At 54.5% G+C, this 16,314-nt stretch overlaps 1 protein-coding gene and 1 non-coding gene across 3 annotated transcripts in view; both read left to right on the top strand.

The window, feature by feature from the left end:
- Nucleotides 1–770: 770 nt before the first annotated feature.
- Nucleotides 771–842, top strand: TRNAC-GCA (transfer RNA cysteine (anticodon GCA)). Its single transcript has one exon. It is a non-coding gene; the product is annotated as a tRNA-Cys (tRNA).
- Nucleotides 843–4,813: 3,971 nt separating this feature from the next.
- Nucleotides 4,814–16,314, top strand: part of PLXDC1 (plexin domain containing 1) — a 40,690-nt gene continuing 29,189 nt past the window's right edge. Inside the window, exons 1-3 of one of the 2 annotated variants that reach the window (XM_074979199.1) lie at nt 4,814–4,986; nt 6,368–7,278; nt 15,006–15,175. In XM_074979199.1, coding sequence (XP_074835300.1) covers nt 7,161–7,278; nt 15,006–15,175 — 288 coding nt within the window. In that variant the 5' untranslated portion in view covers nt 4,814–4,986; nt 6,368–7,160. Of the gene's footprint in view, nt 4,987–6,367; nt 7,279–15,005; nt 15,176–16,314 lie in introns of those variants that run through there. The other variant, XM_074979200.1, reaches the window with a different exon arrangement.

Here is a 16,314-nt window from a genome sequence, read left to right as displayed (position 1 = left end):
GCAAATGCCATCTATTATCTAATGCTTCCCCTGCATAGGGCTCAAGGCACTTTACACAGGTGGCCAGTGGTATTAACCCCATTTTACAGATGGAGAAACTCAGGTAGCTTATAGGAGAAGAGTTATTCCACCCCCTGAACACAGCCTTTGGAGTTACCTTGGGGAGCGGGGGGCACATGTCGTATTCCAAACAGGTACTGTTCTCCCTTTTCAGAAAGCTACCAACCAGGCAGAGTTTTCTGGACTGGGAATATTTCATATTGTGGTGGCTGTTACTGTGCACCATTTAACTGATATCTGTCAGTCCCACGGGGTCACACAGCCTCCAGAAGCTGCGCAGTGAATTCTCCTGGTTGCCTACAGGTAGATTCACTTTGGTTCATCCAGAGGTGATCAGGTTTAATGCAGAAATCTCGGGGGGAGAGAGATGGGGCTTTCTCCACCCTGTGCCATGCAACAGGTCAGACCAGATGATCAGGCTGCCGCAGCTGGACTGCAAAAATGGATGAAACTGTTGCAGGTCTTTGTGTGATTTTTAACAGTCAACAAATCAGCGTTTGTGAGAAGCTTTAATTCTCCCCCAGGCTGTTGCTGCTCTAAGCTTTCCTGGACTGTCAGAGTCACGCCCTGTGCAAACACTTCCCACGGTTCAGCTTCCACCCAGTAAGTGGCTATTTGTTTTAAAAGTTGACTGTAACACTATGAATAGTCAGAGATGACTGTGCTTATTCAGTATAACCAGCTATTTTCCTCTCTTTCTTTCCAGTAGAGGGGGTATAGCTCAGTGGTAGAGCATTTGACTGCAGATCAAGAGGTCCCCGGTTCAAATCCGGGTGCCCCCTCGTTTTCTCGCTACTATTTTTGACACAAAATCCTTGTTTGGCGGGACACACGCTGTACGAGGCACTTGTTTTTGGGTCTCTTGCAGCGTGGTGGGACTGACAGCTCCTGGCCTCAGTGGTGAATGAAGGGGGACCTGGAAACCTAGATTTCTGGGTGGAAAGTGACATTGGAAACCCAAAGAGAGAAGGGCTTATCACTCTGAACATGCAACAGCAGGGTTGGAAGAGTCTGAGATCTCATCAAGCCTCCTGCGGGATGAAGGACACCTACAAATCCCTGGCAGGTGTTTGCCCAACCTCTTCTTAAAACCTTTCAGAGATGGAGATTCCTCTCAGCCTGTGAGTTTTTCCTAACATCTCACCTAAATCTTCCTGCTCTGCATTAATCCTGTTACTCACATATGGCGTCCCAGGAAGGAGGGAATTTACCTAAGGACGTTGGGCTGTTATTAGAGTGCCTGCAGGGCCACACTATGCCAGGAAGGGTGCCCCCAAAGCAGCATTACTGTCTACAGGCCTCAGCCTGCTCATTGGAGTCAGCGGGGTGGGGTTGGTCTTGACATTGACTGCCAGTGCAGTGAAGTCAGACCTCAAGAGATCCTAAACAGGAGATGCAGGGGGATCCGTGTTCCCACTAATATTTTCTACCAATGAGCAGAATAAATTTTGTTATATGCACAAAGGCATGTGTGGGTGTGCACCTCATAGAAACACATGCTGCCGGCGGAGGGTGCTCTGCTGATCTGCTGGGCGGCACCTGAATCTCTCATGGGTGGCCGCCCAAGTGCTCAGCTACTTATTTGGAGACTCAGGGGCAATGCCTGGTGGGCCTTCAGATGACCAAGGAGCTGTTCTTGGAGACCTGTTGCAGTGGGTGAAGTACAGAGGGGCAGGAGTAGAATCAGGCTGCTCCACTGTCCTTCCTGGCTGAGTGGGGCCATGGGATCTGCTTTACAAAGGCACATTGTGCAGGAACTCCTGTGTCTTTTAGCCCAGCGCTGCGGAGCAGCCCTACAGTGACAAACCAATGCCCAGTGGGATGGGGCTCCCACCTGTGGATGAGGCAAAGCCCCCACCCATCTCTGCCAAGACGCTTTCCTTATATATACTCCCTGTTGGCCTCCTTTCTAGCCTCCCTCTCATTCCTAGTCTCTCCCTTCCTCTGTCTACGTATTTTCTAGGTGCAGAGGTAGGATTAAGGGGGCTTTGCTGAGCAGGTGGAGTCTCCGCCAGGCTGCCAAGCCCCAACTCCTGGCAGCAGCAGTCCCAGAATCGGACCACTTCCTTGGGCCGCTTGAGCTGGATTCAGGAGCTTCCCTTTCAAACAAGCATCTGGGTCTTAGCTCTTTTGCCACTTCTGTCTCCAGGCCCAGAGTAACCTTCCTGCTGGAGAAAGGAACCCTGGTGGTATTGCTGCTTTTGTTTAGTAGAGTAGCACCTAGAGGCCCATGGAAATCAGGACTCAGAGGAGCTCACAGTGAAAGGCTGTGTTAAGGGGCAGGTTTTGGTTTCCATTTCCTGGGGAGTGGGGTGGGAGAGGGGAAGCAGGGAAGAGGGTTGTGGAACAGTGTGAAACAACCAGAATCGAGAATGCTGCTGTATTTTCCTGTGCCCACTAGGGGGCAGCAGGACTACATGGCTGCCAGGAAAGTGCTGGGTTGCAGGTCTCACTTGCCCGGGATCTAAGGTGGGGACACAGGCTGTTCCCAAGAGCAGAAGGGGGCTTGCAAGACAAGGGGGCAGAAACACAGCAAACACTTCCTTCAGGCAGCCCTGGTTGCTGCCCTCTGTCCCCCAGGCCTGTGCAGGGCCGATGCCTGACTGGAGATGGACCTGGGGGCTCCAGCTGCGCCCGTCCTGCCCCACAGCCTGAGCCATGTGTCCTTCTGTGCCAGTTTTCTCCCCACTACTGGCGCTGACCACCTGGGGCCAGATAAATGTCACCCTTCCAGCCTTCGATCCCTCCAGACCCTCATGTGGGGCTGGGTCCAGCTGGGCTTCCCTCTCCATTCTTGGGTCCTCTGACACCCCCACCTCTGTGCCCCCCCACCTTTGTGGGCTGGCTTGTGGGGTTGGGCACTGATGGGCTTGGTGGCCTGACATTATAAAGCAGGGCAGGGGCTGGCTCAGGCCCAGGGGCAGCCCAGCCTGTGGCCCTGGGCTCATGGACTCTGAGCATCTCTCAGGGAGGCAGTACTGTGAGTTTGGCCTTGGGGTGCCCCCTGCACTTAATCAGCACTTTGGGGTTGGGCCTGGCAGCCCTCTGAACTTAGCACTGCAGCATCAGCCCAGGCCCCCCAGGACTTACTCAGCACTGAGGGGTTGGCCCAGGGGGTCACCCCAAACTTACTCAGCTGCGGCACTGGCCAAGCTGGTAACATAGAGTGGTCACCCGTGTCTGAGCCCAGGGACAAGCAGGGGCCAGACAGGGATGGGAGAGGGGATGTTGCCAGGGAATTGGGGTGGGAGCTCAATTCTGGGCTCACAACTTAAGTACTCAAGAACTAAATACTGGCTGGGGCAGGCAGAGAGAACCAAAGGGGTAAAAGTTTCTCCTGGTGCCTCCAGAAGCATTTGGCAGGTGGGGTGACTTGGCTGTGCCCCCCAAAACTCACAAGAAGAACCAGAACTCCAGTCCCAAGGGCTTCTGAAGCCTAAGGAGGGAGGGGTCGGATCTGACTCGAGCCTCATGGCAATACCCTCCTGCGCTGAACCCAGGCCCAGCCTGGCCTCCCCTCCCTCTCAGCTGCGGAGCTGAGCCAGCCTCCTGCAGGGAACATAACAAGAGCCGCGTAGATGGAAGCTGCTCTCCACCTGTTTTTCAACAAGGACTGTGTTGGCTGAACCCCCAGGGATTTCCCTACATCCCCACAAATTCCCCTCTGAGGGCCAATTATTTACATTCAGTGTTGCTACTTAAGCCATTTGCCAACTCCAATGGCCTCTAGTTTCAGTTCCTAGGGGAATCCCTGCCTGGGACATAACAAGCCTCAAGTAATCTGATGCTGTCAGCAGAGCCTAAGGCCTGGGTAGGGAGGCGGACTGGCTGATGGGAACATTAAAGTGCCCAGGTCAAGTTGGCAAAACTCCAATTCTGCTTTCAGGGTCGGGCGGGGGGCGGTCTGAACACACGCATTGAACCAGAAACAGCAAATACCTGAGGTCATTCCATAAACAGCCAGATCCAGAGCAAGTCACTGTGCCTCACTTTCCCCAGTCAGGGCCCGAAAGAAGAAGCGGCTGTAGGTTGGGTCTGAGGAATTGTCAGGAGAAGTGGGGGCAGGCAGGGGGAGCGCAGGGGTGGAACGGAGGGGATCTGACCCAGTAAGGCTCTGCCAACCCCCCACCCCCTAGGCACTCCACAAGTGAGGATAACTTCTCCTCAGCTGTAAACCAGGGGTTTGGATCTTGGCTCACATCCCCGTCTGATCTGACTTGCTTTTACCTCTTTTGGTAAGTACTGTTGATACTGGGCCATTTCCACCTTGCTAGTTCTGGCCCTCCCTCTTACCAGGACCCCACTCTTTAAATACCCCTCTGAAACCCCCCCCCCAGTGCATCTGATGAAGCGGGTCTTTGCCCACCAAAGCTTATGCTCCAAAATATCTGTTAGTCTATAAGGTGCCACAAGACTTTTTGCTGTTCTCTTCTGGCTTGGCTCACAGAGGGTTGATCCTATGCTGGTGAAGGACACCCTGTCCAGAGCTGGGAAGACAACCCAGGCGTCCTGCAGAGGAAAGCGAGGGCCGGCCGGGAGGTGGCAGAGCTGGCCTGAGCAGCAGACAGTTGGGGCACCAAGGCTGCCTGGGCCTGACCCTCTTGCTCTCACGTTCCTCCCGCCCAGCTATGGCAGGCGCACGCCTGCAGGGGGCGGGCGCGCCGCCTCTGCCTGGCTCAGTCTCTCCCGCACGGGCTGCAACACCAGGCGGCTCCTGTCCCGGAGCCGGGTGAGAACCAGTTCGCGTCCCGGCTTGGTCCGCGAGTGGCGCTGCGCTGCGCTGCGGAGCCGCAGGACTGGGCGGTGCGGGGCCGGAGCAGAGCCAGGGCTGGGGGGGCAGAGGCGCCCCGGAGCCCGCGCCCCCCAAGATGCGATGGAGGGTCCTCCTGCTGCTCGCCCTGCTGCGCGAGGCCGTGGGGGAGGCAGGTATGCCGTGAGGGGGGGGCAGGGGCGCGTGGAAGGGGAGGGGCCGTGGGGGACACGCGTGGGAAGGCGTGTGTCTGAGCGTGATCTCGAGGGGGAGCGCACCCGAGTGGGACCTGGCATGCACGGGAGGGAGGGGGTTCAGGCGCCCCAGCGCATGGCGTGGCTTGCAGGAGGGTTCAGGCGCCTTGTGCGTGGCGGGGAGGTCGCGTGGACAGGTGCGTGCATTTCTCCCTCGGGCCCCTTCCCGGGTGGAGGCAGCGCAGCGCTTTGTGGCAGTGGGCAGCTCCCCGGGGGTGCGGGGGGGGGGAGCGCTGGCCGCCAGTGGTAGGGTCCATGGGAGGATGGAGAGAGAGACCCACGAGTGGTCGCAGTTCGCCTTGGGGATGGTGTAAGTCTAGGGGCTGGAGTCTCCTGTTAGGCAGATCCCGCTCCTCCCTCTTGCCATGCAAAGCAGCTGCATTCTGCACTGCTGGCTGAGTGGACACAGTCTCAGGTGCGAAAAGGACCTGGCTGCCTGCAGCCGCAAGTTTCGCTCAAAGCTCGAGGGCTGTTCTGTTGCGTGTTGCTTGGATTCCCCCCCCCAGAGGTGGCTGCATTTCCCCGGCTCTGCCTGGCTAATCTGTGGAGGGTCTGCCAGGTGGTGTGGGTTGAGAGGCAGCACTCTCTAAAGCACTGTCATTGTTAGTGCAGTGGAGCGGTTGTGTGCGTATGTTGGGTTCAAAGGGACCAAGCAGCTCACAGGGTGTAAAACAACATGTTCATGATCCTTTTTCAGAATTTGCGGCCAGCCCCTGCCCTCCCCCACCCCATTGCTGGGGTGCTCGCAGTCCCTTCCCACTGGCCAGCTCAGCCTGGTGACCTTCTCTTGAGTTTATGTTTTGAATACCAGATGCTTGCCCATTCCTTTCCTCCTAGCTGTGGCGTAAAAGGGGTCTCAGAAAGCCAGGGATGGGCCTGGGCCTTGGATTGGCTTGGGCTGTCCTTAGGGAGGTGGGAGAATATTGGGGGGAGGGTGTTGCCAATGGGGTGGGAGAATATTTCCCCTCAAGACTGCAGGTTTAAAGCCAGCCCACCAACTTAAAAGAACTGCACCTGCTGGAAGTGGCATGGGATGAGTTTAGCAGGTCTCAGGTCAGTTCTTACCAAGCTGGTAGGTCCCTTTGGAGCAGTTGGCCGCAGCTGGCTGTCGTTCTCTCTCAGGAATTGGTGGGTTAAAGACAGGAGGTGGTCCCTCCAGGGATGGGTTGATGGGGGAAGCTTTCCCTGCTGTTAGCTGGAGTAGGATGGGATTATTTAGAGAAGAGAAGGCTGAGGGAGGATCTGATTTGAAAAATAATGTTATAAAGACAACAGTGATCATTTATTCTCCATATCCATCAAGGGCAGGACGGAAAGGAATCTGCTTCGTTTGCAACCAGGAAGATTCAAGTTAGATACTTTAAAAATGAAAAAAAGAAAGCTTTTCTTCACTCAGCACATGGTCGTTCTGTGAAACTTCTTGCTGGATGACGTTGGGAAGATCAGGACATTAAAAAACTAGAAAAAAACTTGGAAAATTCCTGGAGGAAAGGTCCAACCATGGCTGTTTGCCAGGAGGGGTAGGAACAGTGTCTGTAGGCTCTTTTTGTCAGAGGCTAGAAATGAATGACAGGAGATTCCCTATTTTGTTCCCTCCCTCTGGGGCATCTGGCCTTGGCCACTGTTGGAAGACAGGATGCTGGGCTAGATGGATGTTTGGTCTGACACAGTATGGCTATTCTAGTGTTCTTATATCAGGAAAACTTTCTGACTTGAATGGTAGTGAAGTTATGGGAACAGGTGATCTAGGGAGCTTGGGAAATGCCCATCACTGGAGATTTTTAAGGCACCTTCACTGAACATGTGTTAGGGGCTGGTGACCTCTTGAGGTCCCTTCCAGCCTTACATTACTTTGATATCTCCCCCTCTGCCTGGCACAAAGTTGTAGGTTCTCCACCTGTACCCTCACTCCCTGCTGTCTCTGCTCAAAGGGAGACAACCCTGATCCGTCCCTTTAAGCAGGGTCTTGGAGTGCTGGACAGCCTGGAGAAATACACACCATCAAGCCAGCCTGGGATGTTTTGGCTCACACAGCTCTGTGGCTTGGCCCAGCCTCCCACCACTTCCTGGCGTGAAGTTATTAGCAGAGGCTGGTTATGAAAGACACAGTGCGGACAGAATCTGTGCTGTGGTCTCAGCAGTGCTGGCTCTTCCTGTTTATACAGAGGGCTCCATTCTTCAGCTTGGAGAAAACTGGAATTGGAGAGGGAAGTGGTAAGTGCGGGGGGGTGCCTGAAACTTGGACAGTTGAGCCCTGATTTCACAGTTTTACCACAGTGAGGGAGAGCCAACAGGCTGAACAGGTGGTCTAGACTTGAGTCCAACCTGAGGAAACAGGTGGCAGCAGGTTCTAGAGCATACACTGTGATCTAGGGGTTCTAGATCAGGTTGCATCCCAGAGAAGGCTGCCTAGACTCCAAGGGGTGATAGAAACTGTGGGAAATGGAGTGGGGGCTCTGGGTCTGGAGCATGGCTCCTGTGAGACATGGTGCAAATTTAGAGCATGGTTTCCAGAGTGCACATGTAAGGAGTAATATGTGGAAAGGAGAGTAGCAGGGAGGTCAGGGTTGATGGCAGAAGGAAGAGCCCTCTGTACACAGACAGGGCAAAATTGTGGGTCTTCGAGAGGGGAGGCAGGGCGAGTGAAGAGGCAAGATCCCAGCCTTGATTGAAGGAAAAGAAGAAGTGTCAATACCACAGTGATGGGCATGCAGGAATGTGCCAAGAGCCACTGATTCTCTTTAGTGTAGCTCAGCTACAGGGTCTCTTCTAAGGCCCAGCTCCTCAGCTGCTGCAAACAGATGCAGCTCTGGTGATTTGTGCCAGCTGAGGAGCTGGCTTTCTCTCCAGGGGAGTGGCTGGTCTAGTTACCATGGGAAATCATGGCCTAGAGGGTGTACTTATAAAGTTTGTGGGTGATACCAAGCTGGGAGGGGTTGTAAGTGCTTCAGAGGACAGGGTGATAATGCAAAATGATCTGGATAAATTGGAGAAATGGCCTGAGGCAAATAGGATGAAGTTCAAGAATGACAAATGCAAAGGCTTAGAAAGGAAAAATCAGTTTCCCACACACGAAATGGGAAATGACTGTATAGGAAGGAGTACTGCTGAAAGGGATCTAGGAGTCATAGTGGACCACAAGATAAATATGAGTCAACAATGTGATTCTGTTGCAAAAAAAGCAAACATGATTCTGGGACGCATTAACAGGAGTGTTGTGAGCAAGACACGAGATGTCATTCTTCTGCTCTACTCAGCGCTGATTAGGCCTCAGCCAGAGTATTGTGCCCAGTTCTGGGCACCACATTTCCGGAAAGATGTGGAGAAATTGGACAAGGTCCAGAGAAAAGCAACAAAAATGGTGAAAGGTCTAGAAAACATGACCCATCAGGGAAGCCTGAAAGAACTGGGTTTGGCTAGTTTGGAAAAGAGAAGACTGAGATGGGGCATGATAACAGCTTTCAAGAACCTAAAGGTTGTTAGAAGGAAGAGAGAGAAAAATCATTCTCCTTGATCTCTGAGGACAAGAAGCAATGGGCTTAAATTGCAGCAGGGGAGGTTTAGGTTGGACATTCAGAAAAACTTCCTGTCGGGGTGGTTACATACTTGAAATAACTGGAGGTTCTGGAATCACCATCTTTGGAGATATTTAAGACGAGGTTAGACAAACATCTGTCAGGGATGGTCTAAATCAGTGTTTCCCAAAGTGTGGTCTGCGGCCCTGTACCGGTCCTTAGAAAATATACAAATTATCGTGCACAATACCATTAATTTGGTACATTTCATATTTTCCTGTTAAAATTCTACTGGTTAAATTGTAATGAAGGTAATAACAATAAGCTAGGCACTTATGTATGTTATATCAAGATTGATATGATTATGTATTATTATTGTGAATAAAAAGTGAAACTTTATTAATTTTTCATTCATTTTTAATATGCAGTTATATTTTTGGGACACAAAGTACTGGAAAAAAATTGGGTTCCAACTATATAAAGTTTGGGAAGCCCTGGTCTAAATGATGCTTGGTCCTGCCGTGACAGCAGGTGACTGGACTCAATGACCTCTTGAGGTCCCTTCCAGTTCCAGCATTCGATGGTGCTATGAATTCCCGGCTCACAGGGATGGGGAAGCCAGCAGTGTGTGAAGGAAACTTAGTATTCATCTGGTGCAGCTTCTCCTTCCCCATTTGGTAGCGGGTAAGGCTCAGGGCCCCGCTGCATGGGAGACCAGGTTACCTGCCAGCACCCCTCAGGCGTCAGCTCGGATGTGGGGAGGGGACTCTTGGTTGCCTGACCCACCACTTAGGCAGCTTCACAGACATCTACCCTCACCCGCGTTGGCCCAGAGGCATTTCGGGGGAGCAGTGAGTGCCTGGCATCCTGGCCAGATTCCTACTGTGTAAGCCCAGAAATTCCCATCCCTCTATGGTGGGGTCCCTGTCCTTCACTTTCCACTGTGCCCTGTTGCTGCTTAGCAGCTAGCATGTCCCACCCCAGAGCTGGCTGCATTTCAGCAATGAGCAAAGCAATCCTTTCCTAAAGCTTCTGACAAGAGGTGCCACATGGAGGCAAACTTTAGGGATGGGATGGGATAGGAAATCCCTGAATGGGAGGGGAACAATGGATTCTGGTGGCTGCCTTGGGCCTGTTCCTAGACATACTGGGATATTTTCAGGATATTCTTGGCTCCAGTGTTCCTTGTAAGCTGAGCACTTAGGCAGCAGCCCAGGAGATTGTCAAATGCCACCCAGCTGATTAACAGAGTGCCACAGCCGGCAGCATGTGTTTCTATGGGAGGTGCACATCCACACGTACCTTGGTGCACATAACAAAATGTATTCCACACATGGAGTGAAAAAAAATAGAGGGAACCTTGCTTGGCTCCTGTCTCTAAGGCTCATCCTGGAGCTGGGATGAGGCTGATTGTCTCTCTCAATATGGAATCAAGTTGTGCAGGCTGCAGCTCAGGCTGTAGCTGACACTTGCAGGTTTAGGCGTGGAAGGAGCAGTTCATGCCGCAGTCAGGAGAGGTTTGGGGAGGAAATAGGAGCCTCCATGGGCAGCTTGTTTGGATGTGACAGTTAATCAAGGCTTGTTAGAGCTGCTCCTGATTGAAACCAAAGAGGGGAAGACTTTGCTTTACACAAACACATCAGGCCTCCATATGCAGGAAGGGAGTCAGAGATTTGAACCTGGTATAGGCAATGCAAGGAGGGGAAGTAGGATTTGCAGCTGGGTCTCCATAGACAGTGCCACCAGCTGAGGGGTGGGATTCAAGCCCTGTCCTCCCCATGCCATTTCAGACCACATTGCCTACTAGCACAACACCAACAGGCTGGCTTCCAGCAAGTCACACCCCCACTCTATGCCTGCCCCTCCCTCCTGCAGACCCCCTCCCATAGCTGGCAGTCTGTTGAAGTGGGAGCTGCCTCCCACCTCCACTGGCTCCCATTTGGCCTGCAGGCTGTTGAGGGGGCAGGCTCTGGGTGGCTCTACCCCCTCTACAGCTTTCTTCACCTCAGCAGCTCCCCCCACCGCAGGCTGTCTGGGTCGGGTGAGGTTCTGGGGGCTGCCTCCAGCACCTTCCCCCATGGCTTACAGGCTGTCTGGGGGCTGCCTCCACCAGTAACACCCTCTGCAGCCTGTAGTTTCTTCACGGGACTGGGGGCAGACTCTGGGTTTAAGGCATGGGAGCTATTTACTCAGTTTTTGTAGTGCGCAAGACAGAGCCTCCTCCCTTCTCACCTCTCTCTTAGTCCTACAGCTGACCCAGTGGTCGCTCTCAGTATCACCTCCCTCCTCCTTCTACCCCTCCCTTTCCATGTTCTGGGAAATCCTGGGATTTCAGGCCTTTCCCACTACCCAGGCACAACCAAACCCTGATCTTGGTTTAAGTTATGGTCAGAGGAAGCTGCCTACCAAGTTTTGTGGTCGTAGCAATTACTGTTTAAGAGGAGTTCTTGAACAAACATAGCATCGACAGACAGACAGACTGCCTCTCGTATACATATATATAGATATGTTTGAAGACAAGGCAGGCCAGTCAGAGAAGAGGGGGTTAGAGAACCAGAGAATCCTAGGGTTTCTGCGGGTCAGCTCTGGCTCCTGGAAGGAGACCCCAGGCATTAGGTAGTGGCAGAGTCAGAATCCGTGCCAGGGGCTGCTAGTGGAGAAGGATGAGCTTGTGGCTAAACCTCAGTGCAAGAGGGTGAGGTTCTCTGGTTTGTCTCACATCAGAGGTCAGAGGAGTTGACTGGAAGTTTCTGCCACACACTCTCTATGTGACCTCAAGTCGACAGATCTGAGCTAAAAGCCCTTGACCCCAAAATCTCCATTGGTGTCTGGGGAAGTTCTGCTCTGGATCAGAACTTCTGGTTCCATATGATGGCGCTGATCCAGAACTGACCCAAATTCTCTCCAGCCCAGCGGAAGTCCAGCTCTGCAACTGAGGGCTGCAAAATGTTTGCAGCTGTTTGTGAGTTGCAGCCACACCCTTTGCAGAGCACAGGAGGTCACTGTGTGGGCTTGAGGCTTCCAGGGTGTGAGGGGCAGGACAGAAGCCCTTGTGCCAGACATTTCTGCAGCTGGACCCTGCGGTGGCTAACCCTAACTCTCAGTGCTCTCTGCTTTTCAGTGCCACGCAGCAAATTACACCGAGTGGGCTGCATCCCTGGGAAGGGGACTGTACTGCATGTGTGGCTTCCCTGCCCAGCGATCTCTGTTCTGATGTGGCTTATGTCACACATTATGTGAGCTTGTTGGGTATTGCATGCACCTTGTGTACGTCAGCGCAGGTGGCAGTCACAGGAGAGTCCAGTCTTCCATATAGTGCCAGGGAGATGCGGGTTGGGACTGAGGGGCGTTGGCAGAGCAGCATGCATAGGAAGCCCGTTGAGGGGCACCGGCAGAGGGACTTGGGGGCCTGGCAGTTGCTGCCATCTGCACTGACAGAGCTGGGTGGGGAAAATTTACCAAGGCGCCTGCCGGAGTGAATCCTAAATCCAGCCAGAGCCATCAGGACAGGAGATGCAGCAGGTGGGGGACAGTGGCAGGCAGAGGAGAGCTCGCTGTCCCAAGCTGTGTTGCTAGACCTGTGGATTGAGTGCCTCTTGGTGGCTACAGGAAGGAGTTGCTGTCTCAGCTTGAGCCTTCCCGTCCGGCTTACAAGTGGAGGGGTCCCCATTTAGCCATGGGGAAGGCTGCTTAGACTGAATGAGGGGTTGTGCACCACTGGGACAGCCCCCTTGAGGCCTTATTGTCCTCTTTGGCCCTCAGCAAATGGAGCCAGCTTTGGCCTTCCAAGACCTCAATCCGTCTGTGGCTGGGTAAGTGCTGGCTTTACAGTGAAGCCAGACTGCACCATCCCCTGGGAGGGGCATGTCCCAGAATAACAGGCTGTGGTTTGGGCCGTTGTCCAAGCAGGCGGGGAGCGTCCCAATCCAGCCACAAGGCCTGGAGTCAGGGAGCATTCAGTGAGTCTGTTAGCTCACACCCTATGGCATCCCTGCCCCATGGAGGCAAGGAGCAGGAGTAGATGGCTAGGTCTGAACCCCCTTCCCAGGCACGGAGACTCTCAGACAGGCTCCAGTGGGTTGGCATGGACTGCCCAGCAGGGTGTCACTTGGGAGGGACCTTGCAAAATTGCCAATATATTTGATTTGGGGAGCCAGCTGCTGGGTGCTTTGGTACAAGACATGTCACCCCAGCATACACTGTCCTGTGGGTGCGAAGATCTGTGGTTTGGGTGGAATTCAGTGGAGCTAGGTTGGGCAGGTGGGTTCTGGCAGAGGGCATGCCTGTATACACCTTGTCCTGTGTGGTGCTCTTTGGTGTCTGGATTTTGCATGCCAGTTTTTTTCTAATAGTTAAAGACAGGTGTATGTCGGGTTGTTTTGCTATTTGTGTGTCTTTTGTGTGCTTGTGCACCAGAGGCCCGTGTGTGTGGGGTGGGACGTGTGTGTCAGCTGTCTTTGCATTGTTTTTGGCAGTGCAGTCTGTGGAGGGCTGGCTAGGCTGTATTGTTAACAGGCTTGTGAGTTTCTGCACTGGGCATAGAAGCACATGAGCGTGCAGGGGGCTGTTGTGGGTCTGGTTGTGTGGCACATGCTAGGTGTGAGCATGCAGGGGACTGGTGTGGGCCTGGTACATTTTGAGCATGTAGGGGCGGTGGGAACTGCTGGCTGTTGCATGTTTCAGCTCTGAGCGCTGTACCCTGAGGCCTGCTCACAGACTCAGTGACCCAGAGCGATCTGCACTCGTGTACCACCCCTGAGCTGGCCGACACACTGTCCCAGGCTTCAGTACACACTGTCCATACGCCAGGGCAGGGAAGGCCTTACTCAGCCAGAGGCCCAGGCAGCCTTTCCAGCACAGACAGCTGCCTCTGTGTGGAGGTGATGTGCAACATACTGGTGTGCATAACAAACAGCTCGTGGTGGGCGTAGGGCCAAGAGGTTCGGAGGGAGGGGGCTCAGGGCTGGGGCTTAGGGTGCTGGAGTGCAGGGGTGTGAGGCCTCTAGGTGGGGGCTCGGGGTGGGGCTGGGGTTGAGGGACTCAGGGTTGGGACAGAGGGTTGCAGTGCGAGGGGCTCTGGCTCGGGGTGCAGCCTCTGGAGTGGGTTTGGAGAGGGCTCTGGGCTGGGATTGGGGTGCACGAGAGAGTACAGGCTCCGAGCTGTGTGGCTTTGGGGTGGGGCCAGGGATAAGGGCTTTGGGGTGCAGAAGGATGCTCAGGGCTTGGGGGCTCAAGGTGGGGAGGGATTTGGGGCTCAGGCTCAGGCTTACTTGGATGGCTCCCTGGTGGGTGACAAGGAGGGTCTGCCTTTCCCCAGCAGCTACAGCTCAGTGGGGAGGGTAATTTCCCAGCAGCTTCAGGGCTTAAGGAAAGACATCCCTCCCTGCTGCAGCCCTGTGCCCTGCATGGGGCTTAATGGGAAGCTGCGCAGAGGAACTCAGATCCTCAGCCACATGCTGGAATCAGTGGGGTTCATATTCTCCAGCTGCCCCCCATTGCTTCTGCTTCATTGTGTGGCTGAACTCCCGCTGGCTGCAGGACGCTGCCATGCCAGGAGGGGCCTAGGCTGCAGGAGGGGCACAGAAGCTTCTGAGGTCTGGACCAGCTGCTGGAAGGTCCCTGGGGTGAGGTCAGGTACCTGGCAGGGTTTCAAATGGCACTTAGCTCATCCTGGGTTATGTTCCATCACCGTCACCCAGCGACTTGGGAGTGGGAGTCAGGACTCCCGGGTTCCTCTCCCAGGTCTGCAAGTGACCTGTGGCTTGTTCTGTCACGGCTTTGTGCCTCAGTTTCCCTCCCCCATGCACCTTCACTTTAGACTGGGAGATCTTTGGGTCAGGGGTTGTCTCTCATTCTGCGTCTGGAATGTGCCTGGCCCCAGAGCTCTTGCTCTCAGCTCTGGCCTGTAGGGTGATGCTGCTGTGAATAGCCAGCTCTGTCCCCTGAGGGGCTGGAGGCTTCCTGGGCGTTCCCCTAAGTTCTGTGGCCTGGGAGGGGCAGGTAGTCAGGGGAGCCGGTGAACAGGCCTGGGGTGAGGGCCTTGGACACCAAAACTGTTTTCTTCACAGGGCAGAGTGAATCCCTGCCGTTCGTCCCTCCTCCCCCAAAGCCCTGCCAATGGGACCTGCCTCTCAGGGTTCCAGCTCTTCTGCTCTCATACCCAGCACTCTAACCTTCACCTCCCACTGCCCCTGCAGTCTCTGCTGAGGGTTACTCAGGACCAGGGGCTCTTTGGTGACCTCCCCTAAGATCTGGTCCCAGACACCAAATTCATCTCTCCTGGTCACACGACAGCCCCTGCGGGTTGCTTGGGTGGCTCCAAAGGGGTGGCCGTGTGGTGAAAGCAAGTATTTGATCCCCCCTGGCCTTAGACTCCCTCCCTCACTGGCTCCTTGTGCTGACCCGTGTCCCATGTGTGCTCTGCAGGCCGTGTACATAGCCAGTCCTTGGAGCAGGACGCAGGGGCAAAGCTGCAGGGCTGGAGACGGATGACTCGGGAGACCTTGCTGGAGACCGACGGGACGCGCATCAGCCAGGACATGGGAGGTGGCAGCTTAGCCATCGACACCCTCCCGGACAACGAGACGCAGGTTGTGGTGAGTCAGCGGGGAGTGTTGCTTCCTGGGCAGGGGCAGAAGGGCAGATAGCACTTAGCTGCTCCCTGGCCCTGCTGGTGTAACTGCCCCTAGGCAGACCTGAACCTGAGACCTCTGGTACTTAATATAGGATCCTCTACAGTGTAAGGAAAAAGGGGAGGTGGGTGGGCATCAAGTCCACATTTGCCCCGGGTGCCATGTTCCTAATGCTGGCCCTGAGTGTGACACCCATGAGTTCTGTGACTGTCTCACTCTCCTTCCCAACTGGCTGCATGAGCCTGGCCAAGGCTCTGTGGTTTCCCCCTGCGGTTTGGCCTGGTCTGGAAAGGAAGGTGGAGCGTACACTGGTGGGCGGGTGGTGAGACCCCAGAGGACATCCATGCCCTGTGGCAAGGAAGTAGGGGGACAGCAGGTGTGCACTGCAGGTTGGGCAGGGCAATGAGTTTCCTGCTTTAGTCTGAACAGTTTAGCCTGTTGGACTTTAAGGGCTGTTCTCTGAGAGGCTGGGTTTCCCAGGAAAGCCTGCAGATTTACTCACGGCATGAGCATCTCCTCTGCAGCGTCCCTCATGGGGTTTGGTGGAAAGATGCAAGAGGTCTTTCACTAGCTCTGCTGACCCCCACACCCTGCCACAGCCCCTTGCTCTCCAGTACAGGCCTCACCCCTGGCCCCCAGTCTCAGAGCCAGAAAGGGTTAACTTTTTTTCCCCTGTGGGCACTGGGAGTGTGCAGGGGGTCTCTCCCTGCTCCAGCTGCTGCTCTGATGATTTTCCTGAACAACCCCACCACCACCCCAGCCATTTGCATGGAGGTTTCTGCTTTAATAAAAAGAAACTAATTACTCTGCAATGAGGCTCTGCAGCTGATGGGGTGGATGGGAATTAGGTAGTCAGCATTTCGCTCTGTGCCCCACAGATGCTTCCTTCTCAGTCTGCCCCCTCCCGCTCAGATCAACCCACCTGTCTTTCTCCACCCCGTTTTCCATCACACCCCGTGGTGTGGTAGAGAGTGGAGATCAGGGTCTCCTTCTCTGCCCTGCCCCCAACACCACGACCTCTGCTTCTCTCGCTGCCCCCAGCTTCCCTGCGTGGCTCGGGTGTAGGCAGGGTGCTGCTGTTCTAATGGAACCCCCCTGCCAGA

The sequence above is a fragment of the Carettochelys insculpta genome, chromosome 28, assembly GCF_033958435.1.
Source record: "Carettochelys insculpta isolate YL-2023 chromosome 28, ASM3395843v1, whole genome shotgun sequence".
Taxonomy (NCBI): domain Eukaryota; kingdom Metazoa; phylum Chordata; order Testudines; family Carettochelyidae; genus Carettochelys; species Carettochelys insculpta.
Note: the sequence above shows the minus strand (reverse complement) of the source record. Positions and strands in the feature narration are given on the sequence as shown.